At 37.7% G+C, this 26703-nt stretch overlaps 1 protein-coding gene across 1 annotated transcript in view; it reads right to left on the reverse strand.

Annotated features, from left to right (window-relative positions):
• LOC150081996 (lysosome membrane protein 2-like) overlaps positions 1 to 26703 on the reverse strand; it is a 302034-nt gene that overhangs the window by 185150 nt on the left and 90181 nt on the right. Inside the window, exons 2-3 of the mRNA XM_090380393.1 lie at positions 24816 to 24973; positions 1091 to 1229 (exon numbers count right to left, since the gene is read on the reverse strand). Coding sequence (XP_090236519.1) covers positions 1091 to 1229; positions 24816 to 24973 — 297 coding nt within the window. The remainder of the gene's footprint in view (positions 1 to 1090; positions 1230 to 24815; positions 24974 to 26703) is intronic.

Consider the following 26703-nt stretch of genomic DNA (forward strand, 5'->3'; position numbering starts at 1 on the left):
TTTCAACTGAACCCCTCCAAGAATACAAGTTAGATTAAGGTTTTATTTTCTAAGTTTAAAATACCCTTAAATTTTGTAGGATTTTTTTGAATTTAAAATAAATACCTTGAATTCTGCAACACAGCTTATCTGACCATCCCTGAGGCCTATTCAAGTCATCTTGAATAACTGCTTGGTACTGGTCATTAAAGACCACCCAGCCGTCTCCACATCTGCAAACTGATGAAAGGGAAATGTCTTTGCAGCAGTCCTTGCACAGGGCTTACAATGTGTGTGAAATCGATGGGATTTAAGAATATCAGCAATAGGAGCAGTTAAAGCACTGATGCAATGTAACCACTTTTAACCCTATGCATTCTGAAGAGTAACCATTAATTATAAACCTTTGTCGCCTGTCATGTAGCCATCTGAAAGCAATCTCTAGTTAGAGAGCAAGTCAAATGCTTTTCTCAAGTCCAAATAAACAATTGTAAAAATTATTTCCCGCATGACTGACACTATAATAGTTGCTGGTTATTTGAACCTTTAAACACCCTTGAGAATACTGTTTATATAGATGACCCTATATTGTTGGTTGGTTGATATATTGTTTAATGGCACAAGGGCTGCTAAGGCCATATTGTGCCTAACCCTGTATTGAAACAGCAGCATATAACATAATGGAAGTGTGATGCTATCCTTAGTGGTGTGAGGGTACAGCTACCAAGTTATGGAACTTGGTAAAGATAACTCAGAGCCAAAAGTCACAGGTGGTTCAGATTGGACAAATTAGGCAGCAAGTGAATGCTAATTTCATCCACCCTTCCAGTGAAATGTCTTTGCAGCAGTCCTTGCACAGGGCTTACAATGTGTGTTGCACCATCCAGCTTCAACACTATTATATCAAGTATATCTGCTGTTTAATGAAGATGATTCATAGCATGCTGAAATACAACCATTAATTGGTATCAGAGTTAATAGGAAGTTTCCATAATTTAATATTAAATCAAATTAGCAAAATACTTTACACACTGGCAACTTTTAATCATTAAAACCTTTATTATTAATAGTACTACTGTTAAACAAGTCAAACAATTAAGAGAAAACTTACAACAAGGGGAACATTTAGTGAATAAATCATTTCATCTTGTGTTCCATTTGAGAGCTCTGGATCAAAGTAAAATGTTTTAATATCTTTATATTTGACTACGCCCTCACCCCATTCAATTACTTCCTTTCTTCTTTTTTCTCTGAAAAGAGAAGGTTTTATTTAGGAAATTTTTACAATAATCTTATTAAACTGACCTGAACTATATATACCCCTTCTAAAAAGGGAAAGATAAACCATGAATGCAATGAGGGGTCTAAAAAATAAAAAGCACAAATCTAACTCAAGTACCTTAATAATAATGCAGAATAGAATATATCAGAGCCAAGTATATACCTGGACAAGTTAGACAATTATCAAGGGGCTCATAATTTAGCAAAGGCTGACAACACCCAACCCAGCTTCTGTTGCATTAATCATGTTGTCTATTGAAATTAGATATACGCAAGCAGTTGCTTCAGAAAACAATATATGCTACAGCCATTATGCAATTTATATTTAAAAAAAAAAAAAAATGGCCTCAATATTTTGAATATCATTATTTGATAATTCAACATCTGGGTGGGGGGAAAAGCTAATTTTCAAATCATGTAGTAGTCTTGTGTGTAGATTTTTCTTTGCCAGAAACCATTATGAATTAGAACTTTAAAACACTTTCTTCTTTTTTTGATATCTCATGTCACCTGGGCATAAAAATCCATGGAAAATCAAATATGAGCCTTGATCCAAGTTGCATATGAATGATGGAGAGGAATCCCCAAGCTCAGTATTCTGATGGGCATTTCAGGGTTTGAAGAGTAGAGAAGATGCCCTTTTAAAGAATTAAAATTGGGAGTACCCCAACAAGCTCTCAAGCTGCCCAACTCAATGCCAGAGCTCACTTCTGCATCATGCAACACAGCAGCAAACTCCCAGACAAAATGCACTGGTCTCAGAGGAGCTGATTATTGTTACTATTGTCAGGGAAATATGTTGTGCAAGAAGAACAGGTAGAATAGGACCAGGATATGTCTGCCAGCAGCAAAAGTAGATGACATTGTAGAGCAGATGTCATCTTTTAAGGGCACAAAGGTGATATTGTTGCACACACTGGCATTAATGATATTAAGAGAAGGAGATCTGAGGCCTTAACAAGTACAGGGAAATGTTAGGAAGCACGAGTTAGGACTGAATTTAAGTGTCCACAAAAAATTCTGCCCAGTAATAATAGGAGGGAGTACATTTTGAGAGCCTTGCCAATCAATTTGGCCCTGGAGAGAATGTGCAAGGTACATTGGGTAGAATTTTTCTCAGCGTGGTCTGTACTTGTTAACAATAGACTGTTTCATGGGGATAGGATACACTGAAATAGAAGGGGTGCAAGAATATTTCTTGATGTAATCGAGGCAGTGATAGTGCGAGTCAGAAAACTACTAGCTTGGGGGCATACACAGACTAATAGATTACCTAGAGCCACAGGCAGAGATGAAGGTGATTCTTACAATGCTTCTATTGGAAGATGTAGAGGCCAGGAAAGCAAGGTGTTGGGGATTTCAGGCTCTGCTATGGATCATCATGGAACCAACGATTACATGGGATGTGTAAGGGTAACTATGAGCAAGAGCATGTGCATGTACACTTACATGAATGCTAAGAGCATTGTAAATAAATTTGATGTATATGAAGTACATCAAATGCAAACATTTTGGAATAGAGGAGACATGGTGTCACTCATACATAAGTGGTGCTAAACTTGAATATGGGGAGTAAAATGTATACAGCAAGGACAGACAGAATAGCAGGGTGATAGGTTTATACCCTTAGTTAAGAAGCATATTAAATCTATGGCACTGCATCCAGTCAACATGAGTGACCAGTGCAACGCTGAGTAAGTCTGGTGTGATATAAGCACAGGGAAAACAAAACTGAGAGTAGCAGGTGTTATAGGCCAAATCACTGATGAGTAAACCACACACCTACACAGAGAAAGAGTGGCCCAGTAAATAAGAATGTTGTATAATGGGAGATTTTTAACTTTCTAGATGTTGACCAGAATTCGTCACAAATTCTGGTCAACATCTGGAAAAATTCTGGTCAAGTGTGTGAGTGACTCACACACTTTACCAGAATTTAGTACTTTTCTGGATATCTTGGATAACTGTTTTCTACTGCAGAATGTTAGACAGGCAACAAGAAAAAGCATTACCTGTGATTTTGTTATCAGCAGTGATTCTTTATCCACTGGGCTGCAATAATCACAATGTACTAATATGGAATTTAATGAAAGACATAACTACTGTCAAGGATAAAGGGAAAGGCTTTTGCTTTCCTAAGGTGACTACAGCAGTGTCAGTTTTTAAATTCTATACAGTGGGACCAACAGCAAATTCTAAATGGGAAGTATTCAAGGAAGTAATCAAAGAGACTACTAGGCTTTTCATACCAACAAAGAAATACTGTTCAAGGCTTAGACCTAAATGGATGTCAGATGAACTACTGAAACACGTCAGACATGAAAAGTGCATGGGATGCATATAAATAATCAAGTGATACAGAAGCCTATAGTAGATATACAGTGAGCCCCCTAACATCCAATGGTAATTTGTTCCACAAAACCCTGTAATCCGTTCTGAACTCTTTGGCAGGCCACCCCAACAACACATAAAATAGGTATTTCTAACGTGTTAGACTTGGTTTTTACATTAAAAATAAGTGTTTTATAAAGATTTAATAAATACAGTAAACCCTCGAATTAACGGACTAATAGGGAAGAAGGGGTGTCCGTTAATGCCAAAAGTTTGTTAAATCAAATGTAACCTGGGGGGGGGGCATTTTTTATTGTTCTTAATGTAAAAAAAAAAAGGCTTTAATACAATATACAGTACTGTACAATATAAAATTATTGAATTATAATAAAGAATGTAATATTTACTCACCTTTTTGACAATGTAGTTGAGTATTTTGCCATGACCATAGTGGTAGTAGTAGAGTAGTCGTTTTTCAGTATATGAAGGTAGAGAGGTGAACGGGAATCCTCAGCTTCAGATTTTTCTGAAATGTTCACAAATGGAGGCACTGGTGTCATCTGTTTGCTTGCAGATGTTTGAGATGTACAAGCAGTTGGAGGTGAAATAGGAGTGGGAGTCAGTGAAGTTTGCTTAAAGAAAGCATCCAGCTTCAGTTGTTTGCAACTCTGATGTTGTTTCTTAATAATGATTGCCCTGAACTGCCAAAAATGGTCATAGTGAGGGATAATTTCAGGGTCCGAAGATGCCCCTATGTAGTGTATTATGTAGTGTAGTGGATGGCGATGTCCATGAGATTTCTCATTTCAGACAGTGTAGGCCATGTTGGTATAATTTGCACTTCCTCAATGTCTTCTTCCCCTGCCTTGCCATATTGAACCTCATCCACAATTTCTTCTTCAATGAGGATTTGATAGCCAGGATCACCTTCATTTTCAAGCCATTTCAGAACATTATCTTCAGTTGTTTCCCCCGATTGCCAGGATTTACAAGGATGTGCCGAAAATCATTTGACTCAAATCCTTCAATATCCAAATCCAGTTCAATATTCTACAACTTCTTCCAACTATTTGCCAAAGTCGTAGTCTTCATCTCCTTCCAAGCAGCTGCAAAGTTAAAGAGTGCAGACTTAATGTTGTATGCTCGTAGATTCTGCGTCTTCTTCATCCTCCAAGACAACCATTACTGCCTCCAAAAAGTTGTTATACAGCCTCTTGCAGGCTGAAATTATTCCCTAGTCCATTGGCTGAATAACTGAACTTGTGTCAGGAGGCAAAAAAAGACATTTAATTCTGCCATCCTTACTAAATTCTCAGCACTAGGATGAGTAGGGGCATTGTCATGAAGCAACAATGCTTTTACATTAGTGGGGGTTATTTGGTTTTTTTTTTAGGAGCATTAGCAACTAAGGCCATATTGCTCCAGGGATATGCGGTGGTCATTCCCTGACCTTTCTGCATCCTCCGTACTTGGTGGTCACGGGCTCGAACCCTGGTCTAATCAGGAAACATGTGCTACGCACTGCTGCTTCTGCCCACCTGGCTACGGAGGCACCTACATTATTGGGGGACATTTTCAGAACATCTGTCTGGAAGCACCTCACATCAGAGACAAAGTGGTTGAAGAAACAGTCAGAAAAAGTCTCTGAAGTGAACCATGCATTCTTTGAGCTGGTGTAAATAACAGGCAACTGATTCATAATGTCTTTAAAGAGTGTGTGGTTTCTTTGATTACACTACCCAACATGATTTTTACCTCCAGAAAAATCAATGGTTGTTTCTGGTCAAGTTTTATGTATAGAATTTAAAATCAGTCATAAAAATTTCCTATCACATCTCAGTTTTAAGATATAGATAGATAACTGGATTCTGTACAAAGATATCATTACTATTTGAAATAAAATTTTTAAACTTATTAACTTTTGGTTGGTTCTCTTTATTGGTCTAAAAGAGAAGCAAGTACATCAATACTGTTCTTGCAATATAGTATATTTTGATACACTTTTCCAGACAAGTCAGTATTTTTATTAATTTTATTACACCATTCAACTGTCAATATACAGAGTATGATAAATGATGCTACAAGAATTCACCTTCTGTTCAAATTTACCAGTTGCTTTTACAGTTTTTAGGTAAATGCATTGTTAAAATGGAGAATACAAAGCACAGAACTTGTGTCAATCACCCAGACAACTTCTTCTATGTTAGTGGACACTTAACCCCCAAAAACTCAGAGGAAGAAAATATACAATGTCACAAAAGTTGCACATTCTTTGTACTTCGGCTACAAGATCCATGACCAAAAAAAAAAAAAAAAAAAAAAAAATTGCTCCACATATCTGTTGTATTACTTGTACGATTAACTTAAGGCTGTGTTTATACGGCATGCTGAGAGCATTACCTTTTGCCATCCCTATGGTGTGGTGCGAGCCCAAGAATCATTTCTAGAACTGCTATATCTGCATGACAAAAATAAAAGGTATTTCCAAAAAGAGCGAGCACTGCATCAAATATCCAAATATAACATCAGCAATTAGGCTAGTGCCACATGGTAAAGAACTGCCAGTACCTGTACCACCAAAATCTTGGGGAATTGGAGGTAGTGATGAAGATGCAGAAGAAATCATTTTACCAGACGTCACGGAACCATGTACTTCACATGATTTGGACTACGAGCCAGAAAAAGAAAAGGTTCCACACTACATTGAACAAGAAGAATTAAGCAACTTGGATCAGAGACTTGGGCTTATCCATAGAGAAGGCTGAATTACTTGGATCCAGACTACAAGAGTGAAACTTACTTGGCAAAGGTACAAGCATTACAATATACTGCAAGAGAAATGAAGAGTTGAAGATATTTTGCAATGGAAAAACAACATATGTGTCTGCAAAGATGTCGTTGGTCTTATGCACGAACTGAACATTGATCACAATACCTCTGAATGGCATTTGTTCATTGATGCGTCAAAGCTAAGTTTGAAAGCAGTATTGGTTCATAATGGAAATACTTGACGATCAATTCCTCTTGTTCGTCTGAAAGAAACTTACGATAGTATATCCCAGATTCTTGCTGCTATACATTACAATGACTATGGTTGGAATATCTGTGGTGATCTCAAAGTGATTGGACTGCTTGTTGGGTTGCAAGCTGGTTTCACCAAATACTGTTGTTTCCTGTGTTTGTGGAAAACACTACATCATACAACACTGGGACAAGAGATATGAATATATTCCTGGCAAAAGCAATGTAAAGTATGTTCCATCAGTTGATCCACAAAAGTTTTTCTTCTCCCTTTACATATCAAGCTTGGACTGATTAAGAATTTCACTAAGGTGCTGGATAAAGAAAGCAGAGAATTCACATATTAACTGAAAATGTTTCCAAATTTATTTCATGCAAAGCTGAAGGAAGAAATTTTCATAGGTCCTCAAATAAGAGGACTGCTATGGATAAAGGGATGGTTAAGTTGAAGACAGTGGTTACCAATGGGTATGCACTTCACAGACTAATGTTATTAGTGGAGTTCAAGGGTTCAAGTGCTGGGCACATTGTTGTTTTCAGTATTTATTATTGATAAAGGTATGTCAAAGTTTGCAGATGATATAGAGGTTAGCAGGGTGGTTAACAACAGTAATGACATGCTACTGCATCAAGATTTAGAAAAATCAGATTGATGGGCTGAGAAATGGTAATTGAAGTTTAACATTGATAAATGCAAGGTACTGCACATGGCTAGCAGTAATCTCAGAGTAACTAATAACTGTGTGGAACTACATTCAGTTGTAGAAAATGCAAAACATCTGAGGGTATTTTTGCAGTCATATGAAATTCTCTGAGCAGTGTAGATCTACTACCAAAACCACTCATGGGAGTTTTGTCAATTATATACAGAAACTTTGCTAGTATGGATAAGGAGGTGATTATCCCTTTGTACAAGGCAATGGTTAGGCTGCATTTGGAGTATTGTATATAGATCTGGAGGCCTCTCATTAGGATGTAGATCTGCTGGAATGGCTACAGAGAAGGGCAAACAGATTGGTGAAGGGAACAAAACAGTGCTCTTACTTAGAAAGAGTTCAGTTCTTCAAACTGGTGTCTGGAGACTAGGCACCTGTGAGGTAATCTGATTGAGGTGTTTAAGGGCTTGAATAAGCTGAATGTGAATGGCATTCTTCCTCTTGCTAAGACTACACACAAGGGTTGTTTGTTATTGGGTTTTTAGGAGCATTAGCAACTAAGGCCATATTACTCCAGGGATATGTAGTGGTCATTCCCTGACCTTTCCGCATCCTCCATATTTAGTGGTCACGGGCTCGAACCCTGGTCTAATCAAGAAGCGTGTGCTACGCACTGCTGATCCTGCCCACAGAGGCGCACACACACACAAGTTTATGTTGAAAAAGGATGGTTACAGGTTTGTTTTTTTTTTTTTTTTGTCTGATACTATATATACTTGCTTTTCTGCATAATTTGCCATTACTACTACTACTATTATTATTCTTGTGGGGACTAACAATATTAAATGAACACAACCTGACCATTTCTTGGATAAATATGCAATCATGCTAATAAATGCCAAGAGTTAGGTCGGAATCTGTACGTGTCTGCAATTCTGCCCAGACACAATGGGCATGATTATAGGCTGAAAGCCTTATGGATTAACTCAAGACTTGAAGGAATCTGCAAGTCTCTAAGAGGAAGTTTTTTTTCTGCACTTGTAAGCAGAAGGAATTTTTTTATTTTATTTTTGTGTGTGTTTGTAGAATGATATGCATTAGAACAAAGGTTGTGCAAGGATTTTTGCCAGTATCATTGAGGATACCTTAAAGGTTCAGGGAAACTGCTAGTTCAGAGGGGAGGAGGAGAGAGAATGGTAATAGAGATCCACAATTATATAGTGGTCAAAGTAATGCTTGCACCTGCCTCAAGAAGTCTTGTTTATTGCTGTGACAGCCAATGTTGGTAAGATGTTCTGAGGGTAGCAACAGTTAAAATGAGCAGAAAGGTAAAGCTAGGAAAACAAGACTAAACTTCAAGGGGTGTGTCAGGGTAGTTAGTCTTAACTGTGTCTACAATAATGTCAGGAGTGTTATCAATTAAAATGGCTGAATTCTAACGCATTGTTAGGACAAGCAGTTCTAATGCTGACACATTAGGGCTAACACAAATGTTGAGACACCCCTGATACTTGGAATGACAAGTTCCATTATGGTATGTATGAGGGTGTAATCTTTTAGTACATGGCCTGGTGCAGATCTTATCTTAATTTTTTTTTTTTTTTTTATGAGAACCCCAAACACGAGAGGTATTATAACCTATAGTACTTAGTACCGTGCTTGGGTTGGAGGTTGAGAAGACGAAAGAAGATATTTGTTGATATTGGACTTGAACTTCTGTAGATTGTAATTTTCAGGAAATACGTATGAAGGAAGGTTGTTCCAGAAAACGGCAGTTCAATGAATAAATGAGGAAGATGAAAAGTTGGTTCTGTGGGTTTGAAGTTGGACAGTAAATGGATGTTGGCTGGTAGCGGCACGTGTTCGGACTGTTTTGAAAGAGAGAGCGGGAATTATAGAAGCCAATTCAGAAGAACAGTGCCCATGGAAGTATCTGTAGAAGAGGCATGCAGCAGAAACAGTGCGTCTATGAGAAAGCGAGTGGAGAGACTCTGTTAGAGATGAATAATTAATTAACCTAACTGCCCTCTTCTGAATGGAATCAAGAAGCCTGAGAGAGGTTTTGGGGGCACCACCCCAGATGTGGGAACAATATTCCATGGCAGGGCAGATTTGCGATTTATACAGAGTGAGCAGTTGTTTGGGAGAAAAGTAACACCGAGAGCGAAAGAGAAAACCAAGTTTTTTAGATGCAGAGGAAGCAATATTTGTAATGTGCTTGTGCCAAAAGAGATTAGAAGTCAGGGTAATCCCCAAAAGAGATATATCATTTTGCCTAGAAATCGGAGTGTCACTAAAGACAAGCATAGGAGCAGAAGAATCCTTTTTCCAAGATATAAGACAAGATTGAGTTTTAGAAGGGATGAAATCAACTAAGTTGTCTTTGCCCCACTGGAGAATTACCTGAAGATCGGCATTTAAGGAATTGGCAGCAGATTTTTGAGAACTTGAAGCTGATTGAGCTGGACAAGGTTTCTCAAAATGGAAAGTTGAATGCAATGTGCTATCATCGGCAAAACTATGGATAGGATTTCCAGTCAATGGAAGAAGGTCATTGATATACAAGAGGAAAAGAGTGGGGGAAAGAACTGAACCTTGGGGGACACCGGCATTAGTGGAGAAGTTAGAAGACAGAGAGCCATCTACCATCACCCTCAGTGAGCGATCAGAGAGAAAACTGGATAACCAATTACTAAAAACAGTTGGCAAACCATAAGATGGAAGCTTGTTTAGAAGACCTTTATGCCAAACACAATCAAAAGCCTTTGAGATGTCAAGAGCAACTACTTGTGTTTCACCGAACCTTTCCATTGAATTAGTCCATAAGTGGGTAACATAAGCCAGAATATCACCAGCGGATCGACACTGACGGAATCCATACTGGCGATCGTTGATCAGACGGAAGGTTTCTAGGTAGTTTAAGAGTTGGCGGTTAATTGATTTCTCCATTACTTTAGAAAGAGTAGAAGTAATTGCAATGGGACGATAATTGGATGGGAGGGATTTGTCACCCTTTTTAGGAACTGGCTGGATATGAGCAAATTTCCAAGCAGAAGGAAAAACATCTTTGGAATAAGAAAGTGAAAAAAGGCTGCAAAGAATAGGAGTAGGTTCAGGAGCACAGGTTTTGAGAACAAGTGGAGAAATACCATCAGGACCTGGAGCTTTCTTAACATCAAGATTCATCAAAATCCTTCTGATATCCGTTTGACGGAAGACCACAGGAGGCATTGAATGGAGCGTGTTAGGAATGGTGGGAGGTGTTTTACCAAGATCACAAATACATGAGCTCGAAGAAAAATGGGATGCTAGCAGGTCAGCTTTATCCTTGGCTGAAGTGACAACAGAACCGTCTGGTTTGGACAGAGGTGGGAGCAGAGATGGGCAAAAGTTGCGGCCAATAGCTTTGGCAAGAGACCAGAATGCTCGGCTACCATTAGGGCAAGAAGCAAGTTTTCTACTCTTAGCCTGTTCAAACTCTAGTTTGGACTGATTAATAACTGCTTTACAATTGTTGCGAGCTTTGGTGTAGGCAGAAAATGAAACTGAAGAATTAGAAACAAGCCAATTACGATATGCGACGTTCTTCTCTTGGACAGCCTTAGCACATTTATTGGAAAACCAAGGTTTAGATAAAGGACGAGATTTTAAAGTGGAGTGTGGAATAAAGGATTCCATTCCTGCAAGAATAATTTCACTGACACGATCTGAGCAAACGTTGACATCAGAAGTTTTGAAACAGTAATCAGACCAAGGAAAAGAAGAAAAGAAGTCTCGCAGGTCATCCCATTTTGCATTCTTGTAATGCCAAACAATACGAGGTTGGGAATAGCCATGAGATAAAGGTTCCATTGGAGAAGAGACAATCACCAAGTTGTGATCTGAAGTGCCTAAAGGATCTCTCACTTCAACCTTGTACTTAGAAGGGTTGTTTGTGAGAAAAAGATCAAGCATATTGGCTGTATGATTAGGATTGTCTGGTATTCTTGTAGGTAAGTGAACAATCTGTGCTAGGTCATTAGTAATTGCAAAAGCCTCAGCATCTCGACCTGCTGGGTCGGTGTGACTAGAAAATGGAAGCCAGCTGGAGTTGTGAACGTTAAAATCACCAAGGAAAATTACCTCACTGTTAGGAAAGTTGGACTGGAGAAAGTCAAGTTGCAAAGAGAGGAAGTCAAAGAGCTCCAAGTGATTAGTGGAGTTGGGAGAACGGTAGAGACAACAGATGAATTTTACACAATGAGGTAGAGAGATTTTAAGCCAGAGAAGATCAAAGAGAGGAGATTCCGAATTGCCAAGTCTCTGACAGGGAATATCAGAACGGACATATGCACAAGTACCACCTTTGAGGCGAAAGGAATCATACAGCAAATAATTTGGACATCTCAGATGAGCAGTAGTTGAATCAACTGATAACTGAGATTCAGTCAGAAAAAGTACATGGGGTTTGGAAGACTGCAAGTGGAAATGGACATCGTTGAGATTAGAATTGAGACCACATATATTTGTGAAATGAATTAGGAAGTCCTTGGGAGGTTTAGATCTTTTTGCAGATAAGCTTGCTCTATTATTTTGACAATTCATGGTGTATTCAATAGTAAGAAAAAGTGGGTGGGACATGCTGTATGAAGTAATGAAATTTTTGGATATCGCATACATGTGGTAAGAATATACCCAGATCCTTGACATAACGTGGCCTCGACAATGCTCCCCGCATACACACTACTCTGACTCCCTCCAGTCACTATCTGGCAGAGTAGAGGTAGCAAGATTATACACTAGCTGATCCGGAAGCTTCCTAGAGAGTTACCAATAGGTTCAGTCCGGTGTACTAACTAGCGGCCGGCCTGCGAACACCGTTTTAGAGCTGTACCCTCGAAATGTAAGGAATATTGGATCTCGCCACGACATTCATCATAACCTCAAAAATCATCAATCATACTGCATGATGGAAGAGATAGGGAAGGGTTGACCGGAACTTAGCTCTAGAGACTAAACATGGGTTCCACCACTTCAAGCCTCCAATAAGCAAAGTGGTGGTATTTCACCGGTTGATGAGAGTCATCTACCACCTAGTACTGCCTGGTAACATAGAGGGGCGGCGTTCCTCCATGTGGTGTGGGCGCCACACCTCGACCCCTGCTTACGTTGGTTCACACCTGGGTGGTCACCCACCATGTACTTGTGCATGAAGGTTATACCCAGGATTACTAACAGTCCCACCATCGTGAAGGTGCAAGCAGAGGATTTGGCTGTCATAGACCGTCCGGACTTCGCCGAAATTGGGTCCACCTTGACTTGAGTGTCACCCGAATATCAGTTCCATCAGCGTTTTAGACTCCCAGGTAGTAAGAACAGCTTGTCTGGCATATCTGAGAGAATGTCTGTGACAACCTCAAGGACCCAGATAATTGTCATCATCTGAATCTTCTGTGGATTTCTCCTTGTCGAAATAGTCTCCCTAGAACTTTACACACTATCGCTGTCGTATCCATGCATTACATGTTTCTTGCAAGTCATTTTTCCATTGTGCTTCCACTGTGGCTCTGCAAGCATCATTGTGTTGGACACACTCTTGCCTTTCAGAGCTTTCTTCAGACATGGAAATGGGAAGATCCGGTTAATAAGAGGGATGTGGCAGAACCTCAGCACTTATGGCAGTGATCATTGGCTGTGCAATATTAGCCATATGGGGCCTGGCATTGTCTTGACAGAGTCACTTCAAACCCAAAAGTTCTTGACATTTCTCAGAAATGGCACAGCAAAGTTTGGCTATGAGAACCTCAGAGAATGCTTCCTTATTCATAGTTGTTTCATGAGGCACAAAATGCATAACAAGAAAGTCTTATGTCAAAAAACACAAGAACCATTTGTTTTCAACTGAAAAAGAAACTTGAAATTTCTTAGTTCTTGATAAATCAGAATGCTTCCACTGACTCAACTATTGTTGTGCCTCTGGATCATACAGAAAAATCCAAGTTTCATCACAAGTCAATATTTGATTTAAGTTTTGACCCTGTATGTCAAAATGATCAAGCATTTCTTTGCACAAGTCTACTCTTTGCGGTTTTTGTTCTGGAGTCAAATTGTGTGGAATCTAGCAGGCACAGATTCACTGACATTCTTTCTTGATCTTTTGCAATATTGTGAGTATTACTGTATGAAATGAACATTCTAACATCTAATTCATGAAGTGTCACCTGTCTTCATCCAAGATTTGATTTGCTCAGGAGTTGAGGAAAAAGGCTGACCAGGTCTTGGGTCATCTGCAACAGACTCACAGCCTTCACTGAATCAGTTGTGCCATTTAAATATGGCTGTCGTACCAAGTAAGGGTGCTTACACGTAGAACGCAGGTGACAGCTTACTTGGGAACAGCACCCTAAATGAACAATGTAAGTCAATGGGAGTGCATACAATAAGAGCGTGTGGATAGCGGCATCGCTTCTTGTTTTAATCACCCAGCTTACCTCAACAATTTAAGCTTACTGGTCTCAGGGAAGTACAGATGTCACTCAACTGGGTACGCGTTGTTCACACCTCTGATATTAATCTGGCCTTCAGGCAATTTTTAGAACTGCTGTTGCTGTAGAAAAAACTTGTAATCCAAAAGTTTTAAACATGGATACTGAAATTTTGATTTCAGACTGACTTATGGATTTATGTTAAACGTGCAATATGGGATAAAAGTGTCAAACTGCATTAAATACCATGGAGAAATGCTGAAAAAATATATAAAATAATAAAAAAAATACCATTATATTTTTTTATTTTCTCAAAGTAACAACAGTTCTTTCTTTTCTTCTTATATTTATTTGTAAAGTGCTAATAAATACCGTATGTAGAAATAGTCTGTCAGTCAGTGTTTTTATTATTCGAAATGGAAACAGCGTTTCTCTATTCATTCTAAATATTTAGAAACTTCCAATTCGTTACATAAATTATGATATTCTGTAATGTACAGACATCGGGTATGCCCATCAGTTCCTTATTGTTTTCAATCTTGAAAAAAAAAATTAAATAAATAATCGTTATGACAACGAAGAAATAGTTTTGGAATATCTAAATTGAACTTTTCATTACTTCAGTTTCTAGATTTATACTTATTGTTTCTAAAAACATCACATTAAATTTTATTATCATTGAAAACAATAAGAAACTTTTTTAAAAAAGTTTATTGTTTTGCTTTGTACAACAAATTGCAGCCTGCACGGTGCATAAAATATGCATTATATTTTAAATGAAGACAGTAACTGATAACACCCGTCGGTTCATATTTCCTCCCATCTAATTAATCTCAGTTTTCCTTCTGCAGTTAACATTAAATGAAAATTAATTAATATGAAAAATGTATGTTGTATGATTTTCATTACTAAGCTATATCTAAAAATCACTGATAATCATCCAAATTTAATCCGTTAATGGAAAATGCGATTCATCCCCCTATCCACCAAGTCACGCGAGACAGTGGGGGTCCGCAAAAACGTATCGGAATTGGTTAGTGCTGGTTGTGCTGACCCACCTGCTTGCTTAAATGAATTTTTATTTTAAGCTCGCTGGTTGTCGACGCCACACATTCATTGCAACATGGACATTGAAGCTCTTATTTTCAAAGTTTATCTTCGACGACCAGTATGGGATAAAACTGAAAAACTACATTCGAACAGGAATGCTGTGGAGAAATGTTGGAAGGAAATATGCTGTTTCTTGTATTCTGTGTATCTTGTAAACTCCTCTGACTGTTCGGTCGTCCCGGAGTATAAACAGAAAATTTATATATATACATACATATATATATATATATACATACATATATATATATATATATATATATATATATATATATATACATACATACATACATATATATATATATATATACATATATATACACATACATACATATATATATATATATATATATATACATACATACATATATATATATATATATATATACATATATATACACATACACACTTATAATTGAATAATGTTTGAAATAATTAGAAACTGAATCTTACATAAAAAAGGGTAAAACACATCAGAGGCAGCAAAAAGCATTTTCCTCTACATGACGCTTGAGATATAAACTTTAATGAGAATAATGATAAAAAAAATGGCATGGCAAGACAGAAGAGCGAAAATTGTGAAATTATACATAATGATCAAACCAACAGGGAGGGAAGAGAATAAAATTATTCATTTTTCGATTTTTAGCTATGCTACCTCCTCTCATCTTTCCAGTTTTTTTTTTTTTTTTTTTCATTCTCCTCAACTGTTATTAATACATAACGCGTATTTATGTGTAGTAACTTCTGAACACTTCGCAGCTTTAGCGGTTTTTTTTCCCCTTCGATAAATTTTTAATTCTTCCCCTGCAGCAACATTATTCCCTTCCTCTTTCAATTATTTCAGCGCTCATTCCAACGAATATTTAATCGAATGTCCTGCAATGGGCATTAGTAAACAACCCACTCCCTCTCTTTTCCCCTAATTATTTATCTTTTGATAAGTTTTCACCTGAAAATTACGGGACACCCACTGAATTGCAGGAAGAGATAATCGAAAATTTTACGGTAGCGGTTTTACCTGAGAGCTAAAGGGATTAACGTTCCGCAATACAGTAGTGCCCATAAAACCTACCCCAGTGAGAAGTTGCACCGGTCACTGCTTTCTATGTGTTCATACCCAGTGAGAAGCTTTAGCTGCATATCGCTGCTGGTTCCAAGTAAGCGGTCACCTGCGTTCTACGTGTAAGCATCCTTACTCAATATCGTATGCTCTATTCATCTATTTAACTGTTTCCAATGTATTTAAGCCCCATCTGACACAATAAGAAATCACATATCACCGTTCAATCTGTATATCTGACATATTTGCTTCACAATGATCTTCAGTGACACAAGACTAAACTCTTCACACAACACCGGCTTGACAATTCTGGCATGCACACACAGATTCTGCTCAGTAGCGATCAAAGAAAGTGCCTATGTTGTACCAGTCTGCAAATTAAATGATGATTAGGAAAGATAGAAGGGGTGGTGGGAGTCATGCTTCTTATCAAAAGCAACCTAAGTGAAAAAGAGCTTTTGCAGAGTCAAAAGCCAGCATAGAATGTGTAGTGTGAGTTAGTTGGAAGCAAAAGTATGAGAGTGGGAGAAATCTACAGACCAGAATATTATGAAGATATGTGATGAGAGTCTATATGCATATGGATTAGGCAAGGAAGTGTGAATGCCTTATTATGGGTGACCTCAATTTGCCCCTAAACTGATTGGTATAAGTGAGAGGGTTGGAAACTAGGGAACAGAATTTTTAAAGATACTAGATGATTATTTGTACCAGCATGTTGGAGAAAATACAAGGGATAAGAAGATTCTAGACCTCATTATTACTAACAAATCAGATGACATCACACAATTTTCAGTACAGAAGCACTGACAGTTAGTGAACACAATTAAGTTTGAAAATGAAGAAAGATGTTGCAATAGTTAAAAGGTAAAGGCAAAAGTTTTAATTTCAGAAGAGGGGACTTTGGCAGTTTAAGGAAATACATGGCATCTATAGTTTGGCAGATTGCAGAGGGAGGGTCAATATATTAGAATCATAGAAAAACTTCAGAGAAACAATCCAAGAAGCCATAAGTGCATATATGCCATTAAGAAAATAGTACACAAGGATGAATACAGAGCTAGCTAGTCTACTAGAGCAGAAAAAAACAGTATGGAAAGCTAGAGCAATGAAAAGGATTGAAGTACTAATTTATAATAACTAAAAGTACTAATTTATTCAGATTACAAACAGTAGAAGGAGAAAGGGATCTGGGAGTTAAATTTTGGACAGATACAAAAGCCTATGGTGTCCTATCAATGATTTATCAAGCAATATCCTATAGAGCCAGAGGTCAAAATTTAACTGTACTACCACATTTAGAATACTGTGTCGAAGTATGGAGACTTCATCTGAAAAGACAGTGAGCTTCTTGTAAGGGTCCAAAGAAAGGCAGCTTGCATTGCAAGATCAGCAAAAGGGCAACTGTACTGAAAAAGACTTCAATCATGTGGGCTACATAGCTTGGCAACAAGACACCTCAGAGGTGACCTGTCTAAGGTTTATAAGGCTCCGAGAGGGGTTAGTAAAATGAATGAAGGTGAAATTTACTGTTATGAAGAATTCCACACCCAGGGGAAATAAATTCAAATTTTACAGATGTTTAGACTAGACTGTTGGAAGTTTTCTTTTAGCTATCAAGTTGTTGATTGTTGGAACAAGTTGCCTTTGCAGGTAGTTAGGACAGTTTGATGAAATTCAAAGGTCAACTGGAGAGAAGTGTATAATTTTTAATCTACTTTTTTTTTTTAGCCATGGCAGCTATAGTGCAAGAAAGCCTGTGGCTTCCTTGCACTATATGGTTAATACTAGAATGTTACAGAAATAAATGTTACTAAAGGTTACAGAAATTACTGCAGGATAGGAAGGAGCAAGATAGAGAAACTGGAGTTCAAACTAATTTATTTAGAGGCAAAGGAAGGAATAAATTATTCAAAGAAATGAAGGAAAACATTGTGGAACTGAAGAGAATAAGTGGCAGTCAACCTAGAAATAGGCACATAAATAACCATAGTCTGTGCATATGCATCACAAAATGGGTGGGTGAGATGAATTAATTCTGGAAAGAGATGGATGAATTATTTCAGAGTGTTAGTGAGAGAAGAATTGAATGGGCAAGTAGGCAGGGATAGATAGATGTGATAGAATATGCAGAGAAAAAGACTGAAAGAGAAGGGCAACCCATCCTTACTGCAGCTGTACCTATCCCTAGGTAGTGAACATCTTCCAGAAAAAAAGGAAAAACAGAAAATTATACAAATCTAACTTTCTTGTGGATAAGAGGGGTATAGAGAAATTCAAGAATTCTATGAATTTATGGCAGTTCAGCACAGAACATTAGTAAAAATAAAATGGTGGAATATGAAAGGAGACAGTGGCTTTTAAAAAGATAGTAAAGACCTTGGCTAAAGTAATTGGAGCACCAAAGATAAAATAAAAATGAAGAAAAAATGATACAAGAGCTTATGGTGAAAAAAGATACTGGGAGTAATATAAACAGAGGAAAGATAGAAGAGAAGGAAACATGGTAATGATGGAATCAAGAAGTACATCCAGTGAGAGAACAAAAAAAGAAAAAACAGGTCAAAGAAACTTCCACTGCTGGGCCTATTGTTGTTTTCTATATTTATTCATAATCATCATCATCATTCTACTCTTCCATTTGGCACGGGTGGAGTCCTATTTAGATATAGACCTTCCATTGTTGGTGTCTTGAATCTTTCATCATTTTTTGATAGCTCTGAAAGCCTGTGTTTTCCTTTAGGCATTGGAGTCATTCTCTTTTGAGTCTTCCTAGTGGTCTCATATCTCCAATTCTTCCTGTCAGTACTACATTTGGCAGCCTAAGTTATTTCATCTGGTTCACATGTCCAAACCACTGAAGTTGTTTTTTGTAGATCAGCTCTATTATGCTGCATTCAAAACTTAGATCTTTTCTTACATATATTTATATATTTTTTTATTTACTTATATTTATTATAATATATTAATGATACTGATGAAGGTATATTAGGCATAATGTCCAAGTTTGCAGATAATACAAAGGTTGGCAGGGGGTGGTTAATGACAGTAATCAAGGTATGCAAGGAAGAGAGAGGCAATCCACTGCAACAAGATCTATAAAAATTAGGCAGATGGGCTGAGAAATGATAATTGAAGTTCAGCATTGAAAAATGCAAGGTACTACACATGGGTAGCAGTTATCCAAGATTAACATACCAGCTGCACAGTACTACGCTCAGGATAATGGAAAATGAAAGACCAGGGAGTAATTGTGTGGTCAGATATGATCTTCTCTGAGCAATGCAGACAGACTGCCAGGGCTGCTTATCAAGTTTCAACGATATTCAGGAACTCTGCTAGCAAAGATAAAAGTAATAATCCCACTGTAAAAGGCAGTGGTTAGGCCACACAGAGTACTGTACAGGTCTGGATCAGCTAGAATGGGTACAAATAAAGTTAACAAGATTGTAGAAGGAAGGGGAACAAAAGGATGCTCTTACAAAAAAGGGCTTCGGTGATGCAAATGGCTGTATCTAGAAATTAGGCATCTGTGAAGTGATCTAATTGAGGTGTTTAAAGCTTTGAATGGATTAAGCAAGTTCAATGCTGATGGCATCTTCCTTTTGCTCAGACTACACACGTATGAGGGGAGGACAAATTAAAATTGAGAAAAGTTGGCTGTAGGATAGATGGGTAGAAGTTTACCTTCAGCTGGCAGGTAGTTGATTGTTGGAACAAACTTCCATCTGTTGTTGTGGAACGGGTAGTTTAAATAAATTCAAGGAAAAAAATTATGCAAACTATTAGAAAGGATAGATTTTTCACCACTAATACAAAGTCAAACATCAACAATTCAGGGAAACAGGGTCTCCCTGAATGAGTTGTATAAGGAGGTAAAAATTATAAATAAAGGTTTGCAGGGGCAAGGGCAAAAAAGGAGTTATACCAGTTTTGATAAAAAGTCCAGGGATTCAACTTTTATAACACACCATTTAAACAAAGTAAGGAATGAATCAACTGCTTATTTTCAGCCAAGTCTGAATTATCATGCTTGAAGTGAATAGATGTTTTGTGTTCCTTTACATTTTAGGACTAGTGATTTTGTTAATTTTGTTTCAAACTGAGGAAAAGTGCAACAAACTCATGAAATGTTGAAAACAGCTTCCAGAGAAGATGTTATGTTTCACCAAAGACTTTTCAGTGGTTTGCAAAAGTTGTCACTTAATCATGAAAATGATCCTCACTCCAGCCACCATTTTAATTTCAAAAGCCAATGATTCAACCACTCATTTTTGTGATCCAATGTTTGACTATCCAAAGTTAAGTGAAAATTTTATTTCTTAGAACATGTCAATCAGTTTTAAAAAAAAATTAGCAATGCAGTGCATTTCAACCAATTAGTGTTTTGCATGTCACAGAGTGGCAGAATTCTTGCATGCCATGATTAATGTGTCACACTGCTAACCTACACTTTTCCCTTCCATAATTACTGGTAGCTCTACTTATGGAACTCTGGCATACTGGCATAATTTGAGGTATTGCTCAAAACATCAAAGGCAGATATTGTTGGGATATCAGAGACTTGGTGTCACACAGGTATAAGGAATGCAGAACTGGAATTTGGGGAGTACAACGTCTACAGAAAAGATAGACTAGATAGGAAGGGAGGAGGGGTTATGCTATTAGTTAAGAAATACATAAAATCCAAGGAAGTGAAGCTAGTGGACATCGCTGGACAGTGCAGTGTCGAGTCAGTTTGGTGTGACATAAGCATTGGGAGATCAAAATTGAGAGTAGGAGTGTGCTATAGGCCTAATGACTCTGATGAGTATAATAAGAAACTGTACAGGGAAATAGAGTGGGCCAGTAAATCAGACAGTCTTATAATGGGAGATTTTAATTTCCCAGATATTGACTGGAATTTGTGGGCTGGTCACTCACACACTAGCAAGGCTTTTGTGGATTTATTGGATGATTGTTTTCTACATCAGCATGTTCGGGAGGCAACTAGAGGGAGGAATACTCTTGATTTGATTATCAGCAGTGATTCTTCATGCATTAAGAATCTGCAGATAAATGAACCACTAGGTGGCAGTGATCACAGTGTGCTGAAGTGGGATTTACTCAAAGAGGTAACTACCATTAGGGGTAAAGGGAAGGGTTATTGCTTTCGTAAAGGCGACTACGATGGACTGAGACAGTATTTAAATTCTATACAGTGGGACCAACTGATGATGTTACCAACAGTAAATGCAAAATGGGAAGCATTCAAAGAACTTATCTTGGAAGCTACTAGACTTTACATACCAACTAAGAAATATTGTTCAAGGTTTAGGCCTAAATGGATGTCAGATGAGGTATATGCCTCATATATGCCTCATGAGATATGCCTCATGCCATATGCCTCTGCCATATGCCTCATCAGTTCATCTGATGAGGCATATGGCAGAGAAGAAACATGCATGGGATACATACAAATTAACACATGACACAGAAGCCTATGACAGATACAAGTTGATATACAACCAAGTTACAAAGGAGGTTAGGCAGGCAAAGGCAGATTACGAGAAATCCTTGGCAAGGGATGCAAAGAAAAATAGCAAAGAGTTCTTTACTTATGTAAACTCTAGAAGGAAGGGGATGAATCAAATTGGTCCACTTGATATTGATGGGTCAACTGTTGATGATCCTGCTCAGGTAGCTAACAAACTAAATGAATATTTTGCATCGACATTCACACATGAGGAGTTATTCAGCGAGGGGAATGCCAGAGGTGTATTCAACTCTAGCAGTAAGCTACAGAATCTTGAAATAACTGGGAGTAAAGTGGAGGAGAAACTGTTGAAGATAAACACAAGAAAGGCCATAATTATGAGAGCTTCCTTGGACTCAGGGGAGGTACCCATAGACTGGAAATGTGCAAATGTGACCCCAATTCACAAAGGAGGATCAAAGGCTGACACAAGTAATTATAGACCTGTGAGCTTAACTTCTGTTCCAGGAAAATTAATGGAGGCACTGGTTAAAGAAGCACTGCAGGATCATTTAGACAAGACTTCAGTTATAGCTCAGACACAGCATGGTTTTGTTAAGGGGAAGTCTTGCCTGACCAACTTGATTGGATACTATGATGCAGTCACAAAAGAACTGGATGCAGGGAATAACTTTGATATTATATACTTGGATCTTAGAAAGGCTTTTGATACTGTTGCACATGGAAGACTGCTACACAAATTGGAGCAGTGTGACATTGGAGGCAAATTGCTGCTATGGATAGAGGGGTGGTTGAGGGGGAGAAGACAGAGTGGTAATCAATGGACACTGCTCATCATGGACTAATGTTATTAGTGGAGTCCCTCAGGGCTCAGTGTTGGGTCCATTATTGTTTTCTGTATTTATAAATGATATTGATGATGGTATATCAAGCTTAATGTCCAAGTTTGCAGACGATACAAAGGTTGGCAGGGTTGTCAAGGACACTACTGACACTATGCTGCTGCAACAGGATCTGGAAAGGTTGAGCATATGGGCTGAGAGGTGGCAAATGAAGTTTAACATTGACAAATGTAAAGTACTACACATGGGAAACAGCAACCCCACAGCAACGTATCAACTCTGTGGTACTACACTGACAGTGGTAGAGAATGAAAGGGACTTGGGGGTGGTTGTGCAGGCAGATATGAAGTTCTCTGAGCAGTGCAGACGGGCTGCAAGAGTAGCTCATGGAGTATTGTCAATGATATACAGGAATGTTTCCAGCAGGGATAAGGAGGTGATTGTTCCATTGTATAAGGCAATGGTCAGGCCACACCTAGAGTACTGTATACAGGTCTGGAGGCCTCATTTCAAGAAGGATGTAGAGCTGCTGGAACGAGTACAGAGAAGGGCAACAAGATTAGTGAATGGAACAAAGGGGTGCTCTTATGAAGAAAGGCCTAAGTTTTGCAAATTACAGTGTCTGGAGACTAGGCACCAGCAAGGTGATCTGATAGAGGTGTATAAAGCCTTGAATGGTTTAAGCATGCTCAACGCTGATGGGATTCTTCCTCTAGCTCAGAAAAATCACCTGAGAGGGCATAAATTCAAATTGAGGAAAGACAGATGTAGGATAGACGTGCGGAAATTTGCCTTTAGCCAGCAGGTGGTTGGTTGGTGGAACAGACTTCCATCCCTTGTAGTGGAGGTTGATAGCCTAAATAAGTTTAAGGCTCAGCTGGACAGGTATTTTGAACGAACAGAGGGGTGAAGTGGAAGTGGTTTTTTTTTTTTTTTTTTGGCTGATGCTGCATAAGCTTGCTTTCTTGCATCAAATGCCTCTACTAATGCTAATGCTAATTTCATCAAACGGGGACTGTTTTGAAAAACCATCAAAATATGTAAGATTAATAAAGGTATTATGTGGAAAACAAATTATGATAAAATTTTTATTGAAGAACCCTCATACTTCACTGCATTTTATAGGAAGGATTAGCTATTTAAAAAAATTAATGAGCAAAATTAATGTGTCATGTTTAAATCAGCAATCCATTTTTTTTTAAAGTTAACTTCTCATTATTATGCAGTGCTCATGTTGGGTCATACCTAAACCCAACTTATGAACCAGAATTATAGTTCTGGTTGATAAGTTTCACTTTATAAAATTAGACAAATTTCTCAAACTTCCAAAGATGTCTTCCAAAATGCGACGATGATCATTACAATGCAAGAAAGCAAGCTTATGCAGCATCAGCCAAAAAAAACCCCTCCCATTTCACTCATCTATTCACTCCAAATGTTCTCCAGCTCAGCCTTAAATTTATTAAGGCATCAAATTCCACAACAAATGACAGTCTGTTCCAGCAATGAACTACCTGCTAGCTAAAGGCAAATTTCAGCACATGTATTCTGCAACTGTCTTTCCTCAGTTTGAATCAATGCTCCGTCAGGTTGTTAATCTGAGCAGGAGAAAGAATCCTATCAGCATTGAGTTTTCTCAACCTGTTCAAGGCCATATACACCTCAATCAGATAACCTCTCATGTGCCTAGTCTCCAGACACTGCAATTTGCAGAACTGAAGCCTATCTCGGTAAGAGCACCCCTTTGTTACCCTCAATCTTGTTGCCCTCTTTGTGCTCTTTCTAGCAACTCTACATCCTTCCTGAAATAAGGCCTCCAGACCTGTACACAGTACTCTAGGTGTAGCCATTGCCTTGTACAATTGGATAATCACCTCATTGTCCCTGCTAGCAAAATTCCTATGTATCATTGACAAGACTTCATGACCTGCTCTGGCAGCCCATCTGCACTGCTCAGTGAACTTCATATCTGACTGCACAATTACTCCCAGGTCTTTTTCGCTCTCCACTTCCATGAGTGTAGTACCAAACTGTTGGTACTTTTCTCTTGGGTTACTGCTATCCATATACAGTACTTTGCATTTATCAATGATAAACTTCAGTTGCCACTTCTCAACCCATTTGTCCAACTTAACAGATCCAGTAGCATACTGTCTTTACTGTCATTAACAACCCTGTCAACCTTTGTATCATCTGCAAACTTGGACATTAAGCCATCATTGCGTCAAATATAAGTGAGTACGTTCTTAATCATCCCATTGTAATGATAGAACCACTGAAAACTAGTGTACAATGGTTTAATATTTTTTGTTAATAGTTTTTATTTAAAAATATAATCTTGATATTGTTCCCAAATATTAGTGTAACAATTGTTAATATTTCTAATTGAAGCACTGGTTTTATGTCATATTCTTAATAATGAGTAATAAAAAAATCAATGTCAAATAAATGACTTAATAAAAGTCATATCAAATCAGAAGACTTACTTTCTTTTCCCCATCTAGAAAAGAATATGAATTTAACTCGACAATTGATATAAAACTTCGATACTGCACTGGCATACAATCAAAAAGAAATAAAGCAAAAAGGTACTACCTGAAAACATAAGGACCTAGTTCATCAAGTTTAGGCCGACTTCCCTTAATAACTTCATTGGGATTGGTCACATTAAACACATATACATTAAAATAAATTGGTACGGGAGCATCCTTCCATTTCTCAAAAACTTCCTTTCCCTCCTCCAACACCAAATTCTGTGAAAATGGGAAGAGAAAAAATATTTACAATAATAAGAAATTTTATTAATAATTAAATAACTAGATTCACTTTAAAAACTGTAAAAATAAAAATTATGCAGTTTTTAAAAATTGCATAAAAATTTGTCTTGAATAGTGAAACAATGATTTCACCCAAATTTATATAGATATTCAAAAACAGTTACTTAAGCTGAACAATTATTTGAACACTAACATTTAATGTGACTGATTGTAATTCCATGATAATATCAGTTATAGCAGAGAATGCAATTTTAAAAAAAAATACTTTTCACATTAATTTTGTCATAAAAATATTCCCCAATTGCTTTACATTAAATATACAGGCTGGCCTCGATTAACGCGATTAATTCGTCCTGCGAGCGCATCACGCAAACGCGTTAATCGAATATAATAATCAATAGGAAAAATTATAATTGGTCCTTGACCTACTGGAATGTCCATAAAGAATTTTAAATAACTTTTTAACTGTATACAGTGTAAAAGATAATGAAAATAATTATGGAATTAAATGTGCATAAAACAGCGGTTCCCAAACTGCGCGCGCGGAATATTTTAAATTTCCGAGGGAAACACAGCGATACTCGACATCTGTCGGACACCGCGCGAACTACTAGCTCGAGGTAGTTCACAATTTTAGCATTTCTTATTAAGTTAAAGTTTGTTTGGACCTAACTACTGAACGGAACTGTTAGGTATTTCTTTTGGTCTGGGTGCGCCAGACCAAAAGAAATTTGCATAGTGTAAAGTGAAAAGTGGTATAATTTTTCAAATAGCGTTAACTGAAAATAGCATTAATCGAACTCACGTTATGCGAGGCCTGGCTGTAGTTGCTACCTTTTTATGTTTCTATGTTTTTTTTAAAAAGCCACTTTAGATTTAGTTATTCTTATATTCAAAATTATTAAATATTTTACATTCAAAACTATGAAATATGTTTACAAAATTAAACAAAGTTCCATCTCAATTCTTGATGTCTTTTTCTGGCTGCCGAGACAACTATATTTAGGATTGCCTGCATAAAACTTTTTCCCCAATTAAATTTCCAGATTCGATCACTCACTGGCAGTTTCGTATATGTTAACTCACATCAGTCACACTAGTTTTTATTCATGTGGCCGAACAGTATCATTAACATTATAATTAAACATTCATTCATATGAAATTACTGGTACCAGTTATCAACCTAATCAGTTTCACTTAAACCATCCATCTGTTACCAACTCCAATATGAATTAATTCAATCAGTGTTGATGGAATTAATTTCAAGGCTTTTGGTCCTGTCTGGTATGGCAATGGTCAAGCCACACTACAAGTACTGCACACAATTCTGGAGGCCTCATTTTTAGAAGGATGTAGAGTTGCTAGGACAAGTACAGAGAAGGGCAAAAAGATTGGTAAAGGGAACAAAGGGCTGCTCTTACCAAGAAAGGGTTTAAGTTCCGCAAATTGCAGTATCTGGAGACTAGGCTCCTGCAAGGTGATCTGACTGAGGTGTATAAGGCCTTGAATGGCTTGAGCAGGCTCGATGCTGATGGGATTCTTCCTCTTGCTCAGATTTTGAACCCGAGGGGTTATAAATTCAAATTGAGGAGAGACAGTTGTAGAATAGATTTGCAGAAATTTGCCCTTAGCCAGCAGATAGTTGATTGCTGGAACAAACTTCCATCTTTCATTATAGAAGTTACAGTTTAAATACAAAGAAGAAC

The sequence above is a fragment of the Mastigoproctus giganteus genome, chromosome 8, assembly GCF_048544385.1.
Source record: "Mastigoproctus giganteus isolate SK-2022 chromosome 8, ASM4854438v1, whole genome shotgun sequence".
Taxonomy (NCBI): domain Eukaryota; kingdom Metazoa; phylum Arthropoda; class Arachnida; order Uropygi; family Thelyphonidae; genus Mastigoproctus; species Mastigoproctus giganteus.